The sequence below is a fragment of the Eretmochelys imbricata genome, chromosome 2 (genome assembly GCF_965152235.1).
Source record: "Eretmochelys imbricata isolate rEreImb1 chromosome 2, rEreImb1.hap1, whole genome shotgun sequence".
NCBI classification, from domain to species: Eukaryota; Metazoa; Chordata; order Testudines; family Cheloniidae; genus Eretmochelys; species Eretmochelys imbricata.
In genome coordinates this window covers 147,772,244-147,788,077 of record NC_135573.1, presented here as the reverse complement: position 1 = coordinate 147,788,077, position 15,834 = coordinate 147,772,244, and the positions used below count along the sequence as shown (strand labels likewise).

The window sequence follows — 15,834 nt, the reverse complement described above, 5'->3', positions numbered from 1 at the left end:
AAAAACCATATTCCAGTACATGGCTGCCTGCCAGCAATAGTTTCTTTTGGTGATTGCTGTGTAACTGAAGAGTTCTACATTGTCCACAAAGGCACTCCTGTCCTTGGCAGAGATTTATTGGCTGCTTTAAATCTCAGGGTAGTTCATGGATGAATTGATCTTCCTCAGTAAAGCACTCTTGCGGTACACACACCAGTTTCAGCTGGGACCCAACACCAGGTTGAGGAGAAACTCGACTGTACTTATGGGTTTCTGCATAAAGTTAAAATGTGGAATAATGTGATGCCTGTATGACAGAAGTTACAGCGCTTACCATTTTCAGTCAGGGAAGCTGTTTCAAAGGAACGTAGAAAACTTGTTCAAAAGGACATTATTGAAGAGATCGACTCCTCAGAATGGGTTTCACCTATAGTAGTGATGCAGAAGAAGGGTGAAGGCATTCGCCTTTGTGTGGACTTAAGGACAAATAAAGCTATTGTGATTGACAGCCATCCTCTTCCTCACATAGAAGAAGTACTTGCAGAACTCCATGGAGCAAAGATGTTTTCTACTATTGATTTGCAGAGCGCATACTACCAGGTTATGTTGCATGAAGATAGCAGAGACCTCACAGCATTTATTACACATGAGGGACTATTTTGTTTTAAACGTGGTCCATACAGTCTCGCATCTGCCCCAAGTGCCTTCCAAAAAATTATGTCATTGATTCTGAAGAATCAACATGGAGTTCCATGCTATCTGGATGATATTATCGTGTTTGGAAATACTTCTGAGGAGCATGACAATAACCTGCAGTCTGTACTAAACTGCATCATCAAAGCAGGCCTCAAGCTCAATAGGTCCAAATGCAAATTTAGACAAACTGAACTCTCCTTTCTGGGGCTTACAATTTCACAGGCTGGACTAAAACCTGATCCAGATCATATCCTGGCAATTTCAAATGCTCCTTCTCCAACAGATTTGCAAGCCTTACATTCCTTCTTGGGTCTTACCTCCTGGTATACAAAATTCATTCCCAATTATGCTTCTGTCATTGAACCGTTATGAGAATTACTACAGAGAAGTTCAATCTTAGTGTGGACAATGGATGCACAAGCTAGTTTCAAAACAGTGAAAGACTTGATTGTACATAGTCCAGTACTTGCAACTATTCAGTCATGCTTCCCACAATTGTAACTACTGATGCTTCTGATTATGGACTTGGGGCTGTCCTCACACAACTTCATGAGGACACCACAGAGAGGACTGTTGCATTTGCTTCAAGGACACTAAGTAATGCTGAGAAAAAATATTCTACAGTCAAAAAAGAAGCACTTGCTTGTGTCTGGGCTACTGAAAAATGGAAAACTTACCTGTGGGGCCTCACGTTCAAGTTGCGCAGACCACAGCCCTTTGATGACATTGCTCACCACGAAAGGACTTGGAAGAGTAGGATATTGTATTGCTAGATGGTCTGCAGGACTTTTCTTTTTCAATTATGGACTGGAATATAAGCCTGGAAACCAAAATGTGGTAGCTGATTGCCTTTCTCACCTGCCTTTGCCTTCACCAGATGGTCCACCGGAGGATGAAGATGTAGTAGTTGCGCTTATTAAAGCACTCTTACTGCAGTTACAAAAGAACAATTTCAAGCTGCTTGTTCAGCGTGTCCAATTCAACAAAAACTACCGGAATTTCTGACAAAGAGATGGCCCAGTAACCTTAATAACCTTGACCCAGTTTTGCTGCCTTATTTTACAGTTTGGGATGAACTTTCTTTGCTTGATGGCTGTGTGCTACTAGGTACACACCAGCTACTTGTGCCAGAATAATTACAGTCAAAACTCATACACCTGGCACACGATACTCATCAAGGAATTGTCAGAACCAAGCAACTATGGGATCTGTATTGGTGGCCAGGGAAGGACTCTCAAAATGAAGCACTCATAAAATCCTGTGTCATTTGCCAAATGCATGAAAAGACAGCACTGACATGTACCCCTCATTACAGTCTGCTCCTCTTCCTGAATCTGCATGGGAAAAAGTGTCAATTGACATTGTAGGACCCTTTGATACTGCTCCAAGTGACTGCTGTTATGCCATCACTTTAATGGACTATTTCAGTAAATGGCCTGAGGTAGCGTTTACATTGCAAATCTCTTCTGCTACAGTAATTAAGTTCCTCTCTTCACTTTTTAGTAGGGAAGGTAGCCCCAAAAAACTAGTTTCAGATAATGGTAGTCAATTTACTTCCCTAGAGTTTGAAACTTTCTAGCAGAGAGGAAAATTTTACACAGAAGGTCATCCCTATATTACCCTCAAGCCAGTGGGGAAATTGAACAGTTTAAGATAAGTTTGAAAGAGAGTTTGCAAATGGCTAAACTGGAAGGGCGATTGTGGATAACCTTCACTGCTGACTTCTTGAAAGCAAACCGGGCTACACAACATGCCACAATACAAATATCACCAGCAGAGTTACTGCAGGGAAACATATGAATACTATACTGAACATTGCTGGATTGTTAAAGGCATGACCTAATGTCCCAACCGAGGATGATGTGAGAAAAACAGTTAAACAGAACCAAGCAAAGTATAAGGCTTACACAGACAAGTGGCTGGGTGCTAAGGAACCAAAGTTTGAGTATAGTTCCTTCGTTAGAATATGAAAACCTGGAATTTTACGCAAAGGGAACCATAAATTCACAGCTCCTCTTAAAATCATAGAGAAGAAGGGACCTTACACCTATAGACCTTCTGATCGGCGGGTATGGAATGCTTCTTATCTTGCACCTGCCTATGCACCAAGAGGAGATTATGCCAACACCCAGTCTTCATTGGATGACTTCACTGTAGTATCAACACAACAAGACATTGCACTGGAACCGGGGGCTTGAGAGACGGCCTGTCAGACCCAAATGGCCACCTGTCTGGACTAGAGACTATGTTATGTAGTATCTACAGTGTTTTCAGTATAATATTTCTGCCAACAGTATAGTGTCTTTATTTCATATTTGTTCCTGTGGTTAGAACAACAATGTTTGTTTTAATTGGGAGAGTTTCTTAAGAGAGGAGGGAATGTGGTGTTTAGATGCTGCTTGTAATTATTAGAACTGGGAGCACTGTCTCTTGGAAGTCTGAAAGGACAGGAAACAGGAAGGAGGGGGGAGAAGTTGAGGAGGCTGAGTGAGAGCTACCGAGGGTGTAGCAGCAGCTTGGTAAAGAGGTTTCCACTTGAAAAATAAAGTCCTGTTGAAGTTTGTTAGTACCTTGCCTGTTTGCTACAACATGCTGCACATTGAATGGATGTTTTCAGAGAACTCTGCGCGGTGACTTCCTTTCTTGAGTGGTCACAGCTAGCTAACAGATAAACTCACCCCAAGGATCACATACTCTCTCCTCCTTCACCTTGAGAATTGCTTTGCATATTCCCTTGTTTGCCACTCCTGTTTGCTAGCTCCTCTGGTCACTTAGGAACTGGCTTTCTAAATCAGTGTTTTCCCTGAGTTAGCCTCTCTTCCTTGTCAACGGATCCTAAAGTGGTTAAGGATCAAGGGATAGCAGACTAGAGCCTTGTTAGTAAGCTCTCAGCCTTGCCTAGCAGGCTGCTTAGCTCAGCACATAGCCCCCAGAACCTACCACACTATAATCTTCAATCAAACAAGCACATGTTAAGCAAACTAACAAACAGACAAACTCAGATAAGGATCACATCGTCTCTCCTCCACCACCTGGAGAACTCCCTCACAAAACTACTCTGTTTGCTGGTCCTGTTAATGAATTTATCTTCACAACACCCCACTGGGGCAGAATGTTGATATTATCTCCATTTTACAGATAAGAAAAAGAGGCACAGAAATTAAGATCAAAATTGCCATGTGCCCACTAATTTTGGATGACCAAATTGAGACACCTTGAGCAGATTTTTAACAGCATTTATGTAGCTTGATTTCAATGAGAGTTAGGCACATTGGGATTTTCAAAAGTGACTATCTTTATCTTTAGATGCCTAAATACCTTTAAAAAATCTGCACTAAATGAGTTAGCAGTCCTGTGGGAAAAAATATGTGATCATGTAACTGAAGACGAGCTGCAACCCTCTGCTGAATTAAAGCAGCAAAGTATTTCCTAACTCTTGACCTTGTAACCTTAACTTCTTTTAATGCATTGTTTTCTTTTTAATTTAATTTCCTATGATTTTTGAAAAGCCTAATGAAAAAATATATTCCATCACACTGAATCATATTGTCCCCATAGGTTATAAAGAGGTTTGGCATCTTTAGAGCTACAGATTTCTATTACTTGAGCTAATGGAGCAATTGATTGCAATAATAAGCTAAAGGAGTAATTGTGGCACCTTAGAGACTAACCAATTTATTTGAGCATAAGCTTTCGTGAGCTACAGCTCACTGTAGCTCACAAAAGCTTATGCTCAAATAAATTGGTTAGTCTGTAAGGTGCCACAAGTACTCCTTTTCTTTTTGCGAATACAGACTAACAGGGCTGCTACTCTGAAACCAATAATAAGCTGTTATCCTTTATGTGGATCAGCCACTAGAGGGAGATGAAAGACCCATTTTACCAGTGCGTGTCACAGTTTTTTGCTGACAGCAGAGAAATATTGAAGCTTGGGAATTCTAGGTTTGATTCTAGGTTATGGAGAGGAGTCTGCTCCAATGGACACAGATCCTTCTTTCCCTATTCCTCAGTCCCCTTCTGTCCCTATCTCCTAGCATGTACTTGACACTGTGTATCTGTGTCCCTACCTCTCCACCCTCAAGCTCATCTGCCCCATTTCTCCCTTGAAGCCTGTTTCTGCTTCCCTCTTCTCTTTCTTGTCTGGCCACCAGTGGAGGAAGCATTGAGACCCTAGGAGAGACAGTTTCCATTCTCTCAGTTCTGGTGCCAGGAGGAGCAATTGCAGGCAAATTCCTGCACAGCCTCTGCAGTCATGGGCTGTAACATGCGTTGCTCTGTGGGAATGGATTATGCTTAATCTGATGACAGCTAGGAGCTATGTGGGGATGGAGAATGCTCAGGGGGGCTGGAATCTTTGGAGAATGTTTCCAGGCTCTAAAAAACTTCTTTTGAGCCTGTCAGCATGAGATTTTTTTTTAAAAACTCAGAACGCAGTCAAATTTATGTGGATTTTCCCAGGGACAGCATTCCTGATTTTAAACATATACACACATACAAATGGCATTCAGGGTTGTATTAAATAGTAACTTAATAGGTAAGACAAAAGAGGCAACTGCCCCCCTCTACTCAGCACTGGTGAAGCCTAAACTGGAGTACTAAGAAAGATGTGGACAAATTGGAGAGAATCCCGAGGAGAGCAACAAAAATTGTAAAAGATTTAGAAAACCTCCCTGTGAAGAGAAGTTGAAAAAATTGGGCAGTTTTAGTCTAGGGCAGTAGTTCTCAACCAGAGGTCCGGGGCCCCCTGGGGGGTCATGAACAGGTTTCAGGGAGTCCTCCAAGCAGGACCGGCATTAAACTCACTGGAGCACAAGGCAGAAAGTCAAAGCCCCGCTGTGCAAAGCTGAAGCCCGGGACCCTGAGCCCTGCCACTTGGGGCTGAAGCTGAAGCCTGAGCAACTTAGCTTTGCAGGGCCCACTGTGGAATGGGGCTCCAGGCAACTGCCCTGCTTGCTACCCTCTAATGCCGGATCTGACTTTTATATGCAGAAAATCAGTTGTGGTGGCACAGTTGGGCCATGGAGTTTTTATAGCACATTAGGGGGGGCCTCGGAAAGAAAAAGGTTGAGAACCCCTGGTCTATGGCATTGGTTTTCAAACTGTGGGCAGGCCTCCCGGGGAAGGGAGTGCAATGACATCAGAAGATTAGTGAGCAGCAAGGAGTCAGCTGCATCCTGTGGGCCCTGCCTGGTGATGATGTTAGGAAGCTGCTGCTATTGCCTAACTGGAAATTTTACACTGGTTTGTGTGTTGGGGGGCGGGGGAGGGCACTTAAATTCAGATTAGGCAGGCAGCATGCACACTGCACAGGCATTACATTTGGTGGGAGGGATAGGGGTTGCTGTAGCTGTAGCCTCAGGCTGTCAGAAAGCAGCAGTGCAGAGAAGGTGGAGCGTTCCATCCAGCTGCAAGTGCTTTTACTCCACTTAGCAACAGGTGGAGGCAGCTGAGCAGCTGGTACCTACTCCTGACAGGTGTGCACATGGAGGAAGTAAGGGAATAAGAGATGCCCCTGTCTCCCACCTCTCACAGGCACCCAGCACCAACCCCATACCTTCCTCAGGCACCCTCTACTCCCTGCATCCTCCCAGACACCCACAAACCATTGTCCCCTGCCTCCTGCTCTCCCAGGTATTGCCACTTTAGCTGGCTGGGCTATGTCTGTTCGGTTTCCCATATTGGTGGGGCAGGAGGGGTACACATGGAATATAAATCTCTGCCAGGGGTGGGGAGGCACACAGCAAAAAAAAGTTTCAGAATCTCTGGTTTAGAGAAGAGAAGGCTGAGGGGAGCCATGATAAATCTTCAAATACGTACAAAGTTGTTATAAAGAGGCTGGTCATCAGTTGTTCACCAAATGTATAGAACAGCGGTAATTTGCTTAGTTTGCAGCAAAGATTATTTACATTATATTAGGAAAACCTTCCATCTGTAAGGACAGTTAAGCTCCAGAACAGGTTACCTGCAGATGTTGTAATAAACCTCAGACATGTCTCTTTCTGCATAGAAGAGCATTGTAAGTATGAAACTGCTTAGTAGAAAAAAAATCTCTTTCTCAGACAAAAGCATAAAGGATCTAATAGTTGAAAATTGAAGGCTGACAAATTCTAGTTGAATATGGGGTGCACATTTTAACAGAAAGGAATTTGTTTACCAAGGTATGTGCTGGATTCTCAATCATGTGGACTCTTTAAATCAAGAGTCTATGTTTTTCTACAAGATATAAGCTCTAGCTCAACCAGAAATTATTGCATGAATTACTGGGTAAAATTTTATGGCCTAGTTTTTGCTGTGGCTGCTTTTTCGATTTCTTAATTATAGAGTGATCATCATAGTTTCTAGTAACCAAATACATGTCTTAAAACTAGCATAAAATATAATTAAAAATAGGGTCTGCTCTTACTATGCAACTATTTGGCTGATTATATTTAGATTTTTTTCTAATCTTCTTTTTACCTACTCTTCAACTTCTGCTATCCCCATGATAGGCTTCTATAAAACATTAGATTTTGTGCAAGAATCTGAAAACAAATAAAATCAGAACTCATTCTGCTCTCCTCTGGTCTGTTGTTCCACCGCCCAAGATTCTGCATGTAACATGCTTTGCAGCTGGATCCTGAACTTTCCACCATTGGCACAGATAGTTTCTGTGCTCAGTTCTTGGCCTCTAATCCAGCTGCTTTGTGCTGTTTAGACACCACAGAGCAACCAGAAATCTGTTTTAAAGGGACAGAGAGACAAACTGGATGAGGTAATATCTTTTACTGAACCAATTACTGTTGGTGAGAGAGACAAGCTTTCAAGTGACACACAGCTCTTCTTCAGGGGCAGCTCAGGAATTCCCTTGACAGAGCAGAATACTCAGCTGGCATAAAACTAGCACAGATTGTTCTATGCCACGCACTCTCCCCACCCATAGCAAGTAAGGAGGGTCAGATCCAAACAGAGGGTGAGGCAGAGCACATAATTCTCCTCCCGATCCTCAGCAGCACAAGAGTCCTAGAGCAGCTGTTAGGCTGGCCTAAATTATGCTGGGCTCATGCTTCCCTCTCCACTCCTCTCAGCAATACTGAACATACACTTGGTTAAATCAAGGATTGAACACTCTGAGTTTTCTGTGAGGTTCATGAAGGAAGAGGTAGTCTTGCAGGTAGCCTGTTTACAGGCTGCTATAGACCTTAAAGAGCAGGGCCCGGACCTTGAATTGGATCCAGTTCTGAATATACTCCAATCTGAGCACGAAGCGTTTTGCACATACACCAAGTGTGCCTGTTCTCATCCTGGTATCATCACTGGGTGCTTGGTACATAGACTAAACATGTCTATTCTGGGCTCTCCACCCTGGTCTTGGCTGTGTGCCTGTGCCAAGCCCTTCTCATGCCTGATCCAGACCCACTCTGTGAGGCCAATTGTCTATCCCAGCAAATAACTAGTTTGGCCTGACTGGGACTCTTGAGCTGGCCTCTCTGGTGCCATTGTCAATGTGGCAAATAGTCCCTCCCATGTCATTCCAGTCTAACACAGTCATACGTGGCTTCATATCCCAGATACAACGCAGCCCATCCAAATTGTCATAGGGTGGGACTTGGATAGATATGTAGACGGCATTGGATGTACATCCATGGGTTGCTGAACTTCCTCAAAATTGCACACACTACTCATACTACCACACTGTGGCCCCAGATGCCAAACAAAAGATGGGTTGAAAGTACTAATGTACCTAGGATGGAAAACTCCAGAGAAAAGGATTTGAACTCATAGTCTTAGCATATAACAAGCAGTATTAACGCCTCTAATCCACTGTATGGTTCAGAGAGTAGTGCTCACCAAGGAGTTTCTGAGGAAACAATAACTCTCACAGATGTAAACTGTCTGTAAGCAAAGGTGCTAAAGCTATTAGCATGCAATAATTTTTGAAATAGTTCTAGACTGGTTCTTGGTAACATTCAATAGCTAATGTCAGGGGTAGTCCATGCTATAAATGGGTCAGACCCTTAGATTTTCTATAGCTTTGCCTCTAAAATGTTATAACCATCTCATTTTAGGGAGGGCTGTGTCTCAGGAATCCCTTAACCAAACGATCCCACATTTGCACCACAAACTCTGTTCCAGTCCCTGTTGCGGCATACCAAATTGCAAGACAACCTCCATATGCACATGCCTTTTAGAATTATTTGAATATTAAAAGCAGCTCCTGATGGAGGCGTGGGGGGTGGGGAAGGCATTATCTGAAGAATTCCTGGATCAAAGGACTACAAACTTGAACCATACTGTGACCTGGCCCTTATGAGGCATAACAATTTTCAGAACGTATCAGTATGCATAATAATATTAGACCACTTTGAAATACTAACACTTTTATCCAGAAATTTTGTTTTTCCAGCAAAATTGTTAAAAGAAGCCCATTTACACAGTCCCTGCCTCTCTGGAGCAGAACACAAAGAGTGTTAACATACATTTTCAGAAAGCTACTGAGGGCAGGTCTTAATCTTCCAGTACACGGGTGTGGCTCAAGTTCAATGGCCACAGTAGGTCACCTTGAACCAACCAGTAACTCTGATAGCATGCTATCTGCAAACACTCTGGTTTACTACAGGGTCTCAGTCCAGATGCTCTGGCATAGTGCCAAAGTGTGATATACACTGAATATACACTGTGATATACACTTTTCCCTGAAAAACTTTTAAAATATTTTTTTTCTTAAAAGGACTCTGGGTGCCAGCTACTAACTGAAATCAAATCCAGCTAGGTATTATTGGTGTGGGGAAAATCAGTGCCATAGTCTGAGCCCCAGATTTGTGCAAAAAATTGATGATTGTAAAAAATTGATGTTAGTGATAGTGATACAGCATTCAGGCCTGTATATTTGTCTGAGATGGAATTTGGGGTTTTGTTTACCCATTTTACTTTTGATATTCTTATATCCTTTCTGACGTGTGAACAAAGAATAAAGACAGGGTGTGTTGCTTCTGCCTAGCCAAATGCAGTTTTTAGTATAATGAGAAAAAATGAGGATTAGAGTCAAAGTGTTGCTGGATATGGTGGGAGTTTGATATATGAATGTACAACTCCTTTTCCAAGATAAGGTCAAGCAACCAGTTGGGAGGGGCAAGGGGGATGGGAGGGAAAAACATTAAAAAACAAGAAAAAGCTGGCCTTGGCCAGGACACAAACTCACTCCCTACTCCTCCAATGGGGTACAAAAGAGGTGGTACCAAAGCTCCCAGACTCACGACCACCCAAAACAGAATATGATTATAAATTTTAAGGGGTGGTGCCAAGGATGTGCACTGCAGGTATAATTGAGCCTGCTAAGAAAGAGGAGGGGAAACGGGAGAAAGCTCTGCAGGTGTACAGAGCTGTGGATTATGCTTGCTTGGTAACCCCAATAAACATCATATTGCCTGCACTTCGGTCTCTGGTCTTCCGCTTTCTGTCTGCATAACAAGAACCAAGGGAGGGCAAGTGGGAGCCCTAACAATTGAAATAATATTTTCTGGGGGCGGTATCTCAGGAATCTCTTGTTCAAATGACCTCACATTTGGACCACTATCCTGAAACCAAGGAGATATAGTAAATTACAAGGCAATCTGAGTATGCATGTGGATTTTGGAGCACTTAGAAAAATTGGCTGTTCAACAGTAAACTATTCTCAACTTTAACTCTAGAGGTGCTACACCCCACTATCATAATTTGTATTTATTCTGACATCATAGATATACCATGTATCAGTCCAAAGCTAATCAAAACCTCTAAGCTGTAAACCCCTGGAAATGTGTTATATACCTTCAACAGTAGTTTTCCCTCAGCCACTCTCAGAATCATGCCCTTGAAGTGCAGTTTGTTAGATCACTTTCTGTGTTCAAAAATACATACTACATATGAAAATATATTTAATATATTTAAAAAATAATGTGAAATTAAACTATATTTATAGTATTTAGTAACAATGAAATCTGTCTGTCCCCTTACTAGATAACTTATTATCTTAAGACACTGCCTCAAAATATCTGAGTCCATAATGGCATCACTTTTATTTGAAAACCACCTCCATCAAGCAAGTGATTTTTATCAGACTATTGAGTGTTTGCTTAATACAGGTTACTATGTATATGTTACTGCAATATATGTGTTAAGTAAGAAATTGCATTTATATTATTTCTAATATACCATTCATTTTAATATGAAAAACAGAACATTTTTGTACTGTTACCTATAAGCAATATATCTGATCAAGATATATACCAAAATATATACCAAAATAGATATACTTAGAAAGCTAATTAAAAACTTACCTCCTCCATGGCTCTGGCAGAGATAAGGAAATCGCCATACATTTCCTAATCCCACACAAAACCCTATACAGGTTAGCATGTACTGAGCCTTGTTATCCCATTTTGGTCTTGTATCAGCCTCTTCTTTCTCAGTGGTTTCAAGCTCTGCGTGGGAAGGTATCCTATTGTCCAGGCCTGGGTTGGGCAGCTGAAGCTTCACCATTCTGGCTGAAATTACTGCCCTAGAAAAGATTTAAGGGAACAAGTAGCTGGTTATAGGTCTGAATAAAATGGGAGCATTTAATGCTGGCTTCAGCTATATATAGTGAACCTTTGGCACTAAACTTGAAAGTGCAGACGAGTGACAAAAAGAAGCGTCAGCAAATCATTTCATTAACCAAGTCAGCTCTGATACTTATTAATGCCTTATCTGCCAAGGCTCCATTGAACACTTTGTTCTGTTAGTACAAAACATCATTACCAGTTACTGCCATTCAAGGGGTAATCTGCCCTAAAAATTCTAATCACCTAACAGATTGTGAAATACTCCTTGCCACTCCTCCTATGCAAAGTCAGTTGTAATACACATTTAGCACTATCAGCTATAGAGTAAAACTATTCCAGTAAATTCAGAACTAATAAGTGGGTTCCAGACTTCTTCCAGAAAAATAAATTTTATGAAAGTCTGTGTCATGCATGAGTTCCCATAGAACACTTATAAAACCTTAGTTGTACCTATAAATCCCAGTAAGGAGGATTTTTACTGATACATTTACCTCTTATTTGGCTGGATAATATCACTGAACAATGTGACCAGAAAGGAAGGAGAGGCACAGTGATTTTAAAACCCATAGCCTTCAGTTTCATAAGTGTTTACATCTAATCATCACAAGATAAAGTCTCAAGAAAGGAGATGCCTTTTTATTAATAGGCTTAAAGTCATAATGATTAGCCTTATTTATGATTCTATAGCAGATTGTTCAATGTTAAAAAAGAAACACTTGTCAACAAGTATGACAGTTGCCACCATTTTTTCTTATTCTCTTTAGGAGTGAAACTCTGGTATCCCAGTTACTATTGTGGGTAACTGTTTTCAAATGCTATGTTTCTAATGACAAACACTATTGTATACTAATATAAAGTTAACACACTGTACATATATGTTAAGTAAAATTTGCATTTTATTTTGTACTAAGGTCCACAGATTCATTATGATAGCTTTTCAGGCTATCAGTCAATTGTGAGAAGGAAGTGATATGGCCCAGCCCCTAAGAACCCAGCTTGTTCTCATTCAGCTTCCCACTTCCTCCTTGTCCTTGGAGGGGCGATGTTACTTGTTCTCCCCTAACCCCTGGGCTTTGGGAGCTGCAGCACTTTAAGCAGGGCTTTTTTGCACAGCAGCGCTTTAAAGGACCCTGCTTAAAGTGCTGCCGTGGCAGCGCTTTAAGGTCTCTGCCCCTTTTGCAACCTCCCTCGGCGGCAGCCCTGCCAGTAGGGACCCGGCAAGGCCGCCAACAGGGAGGCACAAAAAGAGCAGCCATGTTAAAGCAGGGTCCTTTAAAGCACTGCCACAGCAGCGCTTTAAAGTCAGCTGTACAGGCCACTACAGGCGGCCACTTTTTTACTGGTGTGCTGTACCGGCCCATACCGCCTTCCTTTCACCCCTGCCCCATGCTCAAAGCAGGACCAACCCCAATTAAATTATCCCAGCCAGGGCTTTGTCAAGCGGGGCATTAAAAAACTCTAAGCATGGAGATTCCACTACCTCTCTAAGTAACCCATTCCAGGGCTTCACAACCCTCCTAGTGAAATCATTTTTCTTAATATCCAACCTAGACCTCCCCCACTGCAACTTGAGACCATTGCTCCTTGTTCTGTCATCTGCTACCACCGAGAACAGCCTAGCTCCATCCTCTTTGGAACCATTAACATCTTAATCACCTTTTACAAAACCTTTTAAAATCCTGCTGTGCTTCTGGTTCAAAATGATCCCACAGCTCTGTCACCATGTCAAGGTTCCTTCCCCACTCTGAACTCTAGGGTACAGATGTGGAGACCTGCATGAAAGACCCCCTTATTCTTATCAGCTTATTCTTACCAGCTTAAGTTAAAAACTTCCCCAAGGTACAAACTTTGTCTTGTCCTTGAACTGTATGCTGCTACCACCAAGCGATTTAAACAAAGAAGAGGGAAAGAGACCACTTGGAGACGTCTTCCCGCAAAATATCCCCCCAAGCCCTACACCCCCTTTCCTGGAGAAGGCTTGATAATATCCTCACCAGTTGGTACAGGTGAACACAGACCAAAACTCTTGGATCTTAAGGGTAATGAAAAATCAATCAGGTTCTTAGAAGAAGAATTTTATTTAAAGAAAAGGTAAAAGAATCACCTCTGTAAAATCAGGATGGTAAATACTTTACAGGTAATCAGATTCAAAACATAGAGAATCCCTCTTGGCAAAACATTAAGTTACAAAAAGACAGAAAAACAGGAATACACATTCCTTCCAGCACAGTGAATTTTACAAGCCAAAAAACAAAAGGAAATCTAACGCATTTTCTAGCTAGATTACTTAGTAACTTTACAGGAGTTGGAAGGCTTGCATCCTTGATCTGTTCCCAGCAAAGGTATCATACAGACAGACAGACAAAAGCCTTTTTCTCCCCCCTCATTGGTTATTTTAGGTCAGGTGCCAGAGAGGTTACCTTAGCTTCTTAACCCTTTACAGGTGAAAGGATTTTGCCTCTGGCCAGGAGGGATTTTATAGCACTGTATACAGAAAGGTGGTTACTCTTCCCTTTATATTTATGACATCCCCCATCACTCTTTCTTTTGCAGACTAAATAAGCCCAGTTCCCTCGGCCTCTCTTCATAAGTCATGTGTCCAGCCCCCTAATAATTTTCGTTGCCCTCCGCTGGACTCTCTCTAATTTGTCCACATCCTTTCTGTAGCAGGGGGCCCAAAACTGGACACAGTACTCAAGACGTGGCCTCACCAGTGATGAATAGAGTGGAATAATACTTCCCTCAATCTGCTGGCAATAGTCCTACTAATGCAGCCCAATATGCCATTAGCCTTCTTGGCAACAAGGGCACACTGTTGATTCTTATCCAGCTTCTCATCCACTGTAATCCCCAGGTCCTTTTATACAGAACGGCCACTGAGCTAGTCAGTCCCCAGCCTGTAGCAGTGCATGGGATTCTTCTGTCCTAAGTGCATTTGTCCTTGCTGAACCTCATCAGATTTCTTTTGGCCCAATCCTCCAGTTTATCTAGGTCACTCTGGACCCTATCCCTACTCTCCAGCATTTCTACCTCTCCCCACAGCTTAGTGTCATCCGCAGATTTACTGAGGATATGTCTACACTATGAAATTAGGTTGATCTTATAGAAGTCGATTTTTAGAAATCGATTTTATACAGTCGATTGCCTATATCCACACTAAGTGCATTAAGTCGGCGGAGTGTGTCCTCACTACCATGGCTAGCATTAACTTATGGCGTGATACACAGTGGGTAGCTATCCCACAGGTCCCACAATCTCCATCGCTCATTGGAATTCTGGGTTAAGCTCCCAATGCCTGATGGGGCAAAAACATTGTCATGGGTGGTTTTGGGTACATGTCATTAATCGCCCCTCCCTCAGTGAAAGTAATGTCAGAAAATAGTTTCACGCCTTTTTTCCATGCAGATGCCATACCACAGCAAGCATGGAGCCCACTCAGCTCAGCTCACCATCACTGCTGCAGTTGTGTCCTAGGTGCTACTGTCCGCAGACGGTGCAGTAGGGCTGCTAACTGTCATCATCCACTGCTTCTGCTGCAACTCTGCTCTCCTGCAGATGCCATACCACGGCAAGCATGGAGCCTGCTCAGCTTACCATCACCGCTGCTGTTGTGAGCATTGTAAACACCTCACGCATTATCCTGGAGTATATGCAGAACTGGGCTAAGAGGAGGATTTTGATGAGGACATGGACACAGACGTTCCTGAAAGCACGGGCTGTGGCAATTGGAACATCATGGCAGCAGTGGGGCTGGTTGAGACAGTGGAACACCGATTCTGGGCCCGGCAAACAAGCACAGACTGGTGGGACTGCATAGTGTTGCAGGTATGGGACGATTCCCAGTGGCTGTGAAACTTTTGCATGCGTAAGGCCACTTTCCTGGAACTCTGTGAGTTGTTTTCTCCCCCCCGAAGCACAGGAATACCAAGATGAGAGCTGCCCTGACAGTTGAGAAGTGAGTGGCAACAGCCCTGTGGAAGCTTGAAATGCCTGACTGCTACAGGTCAGTCAGGAATCAATTTGGAGTGGGCAAGTCTACTATGCGGGCTGCTGTGATCCAAGTAGCCAATGCAATCATTGACATTCTGTTAGCAAGGGTAGTGACTCTGGGAAATGTGCAGGTGATACTGGATGGCTTTGCTGCAATGGGGTTCCCTAACTGTGATGGGGAGATAGACGAAATGCATATCCCCATCTTGGCACTGGACCACCTTGCCAACCAGTACATAAACTGTAAGGGGTACTTCTCAATGGTGCTGCAAACACTGGTGGATCACAAGGGACATTTCACCAACATCAGTGTGGGATGGCCTGGAAAGGTGAATGACGCTCGCATATTTAGGAACTCCACGCTGTTCAAGCTGCTGCAAGAAGGGACTTACTTCCCAGACCAGAAAATTACCACTGGGGATGTTGAAATGCCAATAGTTATCCTCGGGGACCCAGCCTACCCCTTGCTCCCCTGGCTCATGAAGCCTTACACAGGCACCCTAGGCAGTAGTAAGGAGCAGTTCAACTATAGGCTTAGCAAGTGCAGAATAGTGGTAGAATGTGCCTTTGGACGTTTAAAAGCTCACTGGCGCTGTTTGCTGACTAGGTC

The 15,834-nt window shown here is 42.9% G+C and overlaps 1 protein-coding gene across 1 annotated transcript in view; it reads right to left on the bottom strand.

The window, feature by feature from the left end:
- The window catches only part of SLC6A19 (solute carrier family 6 member 19), an 82,910-nt gene extending 71,738 nt beyond the window's left edge, over positions 1-11,172 (bottom strand). The window contains exon 1 of the mRNA XM_077809177.1: positions 10,971-11,172. Within this exon, the coding sequence (XP_077665303.1) occupies positions 10,971-11,172 (202 nt within the window). The remainder of the gene's footprint in view (positions 1-10,970) is intronic.
- Between the last annotated feature and the right edge of the window lie 4,662 nt (positions 11,173-15,834).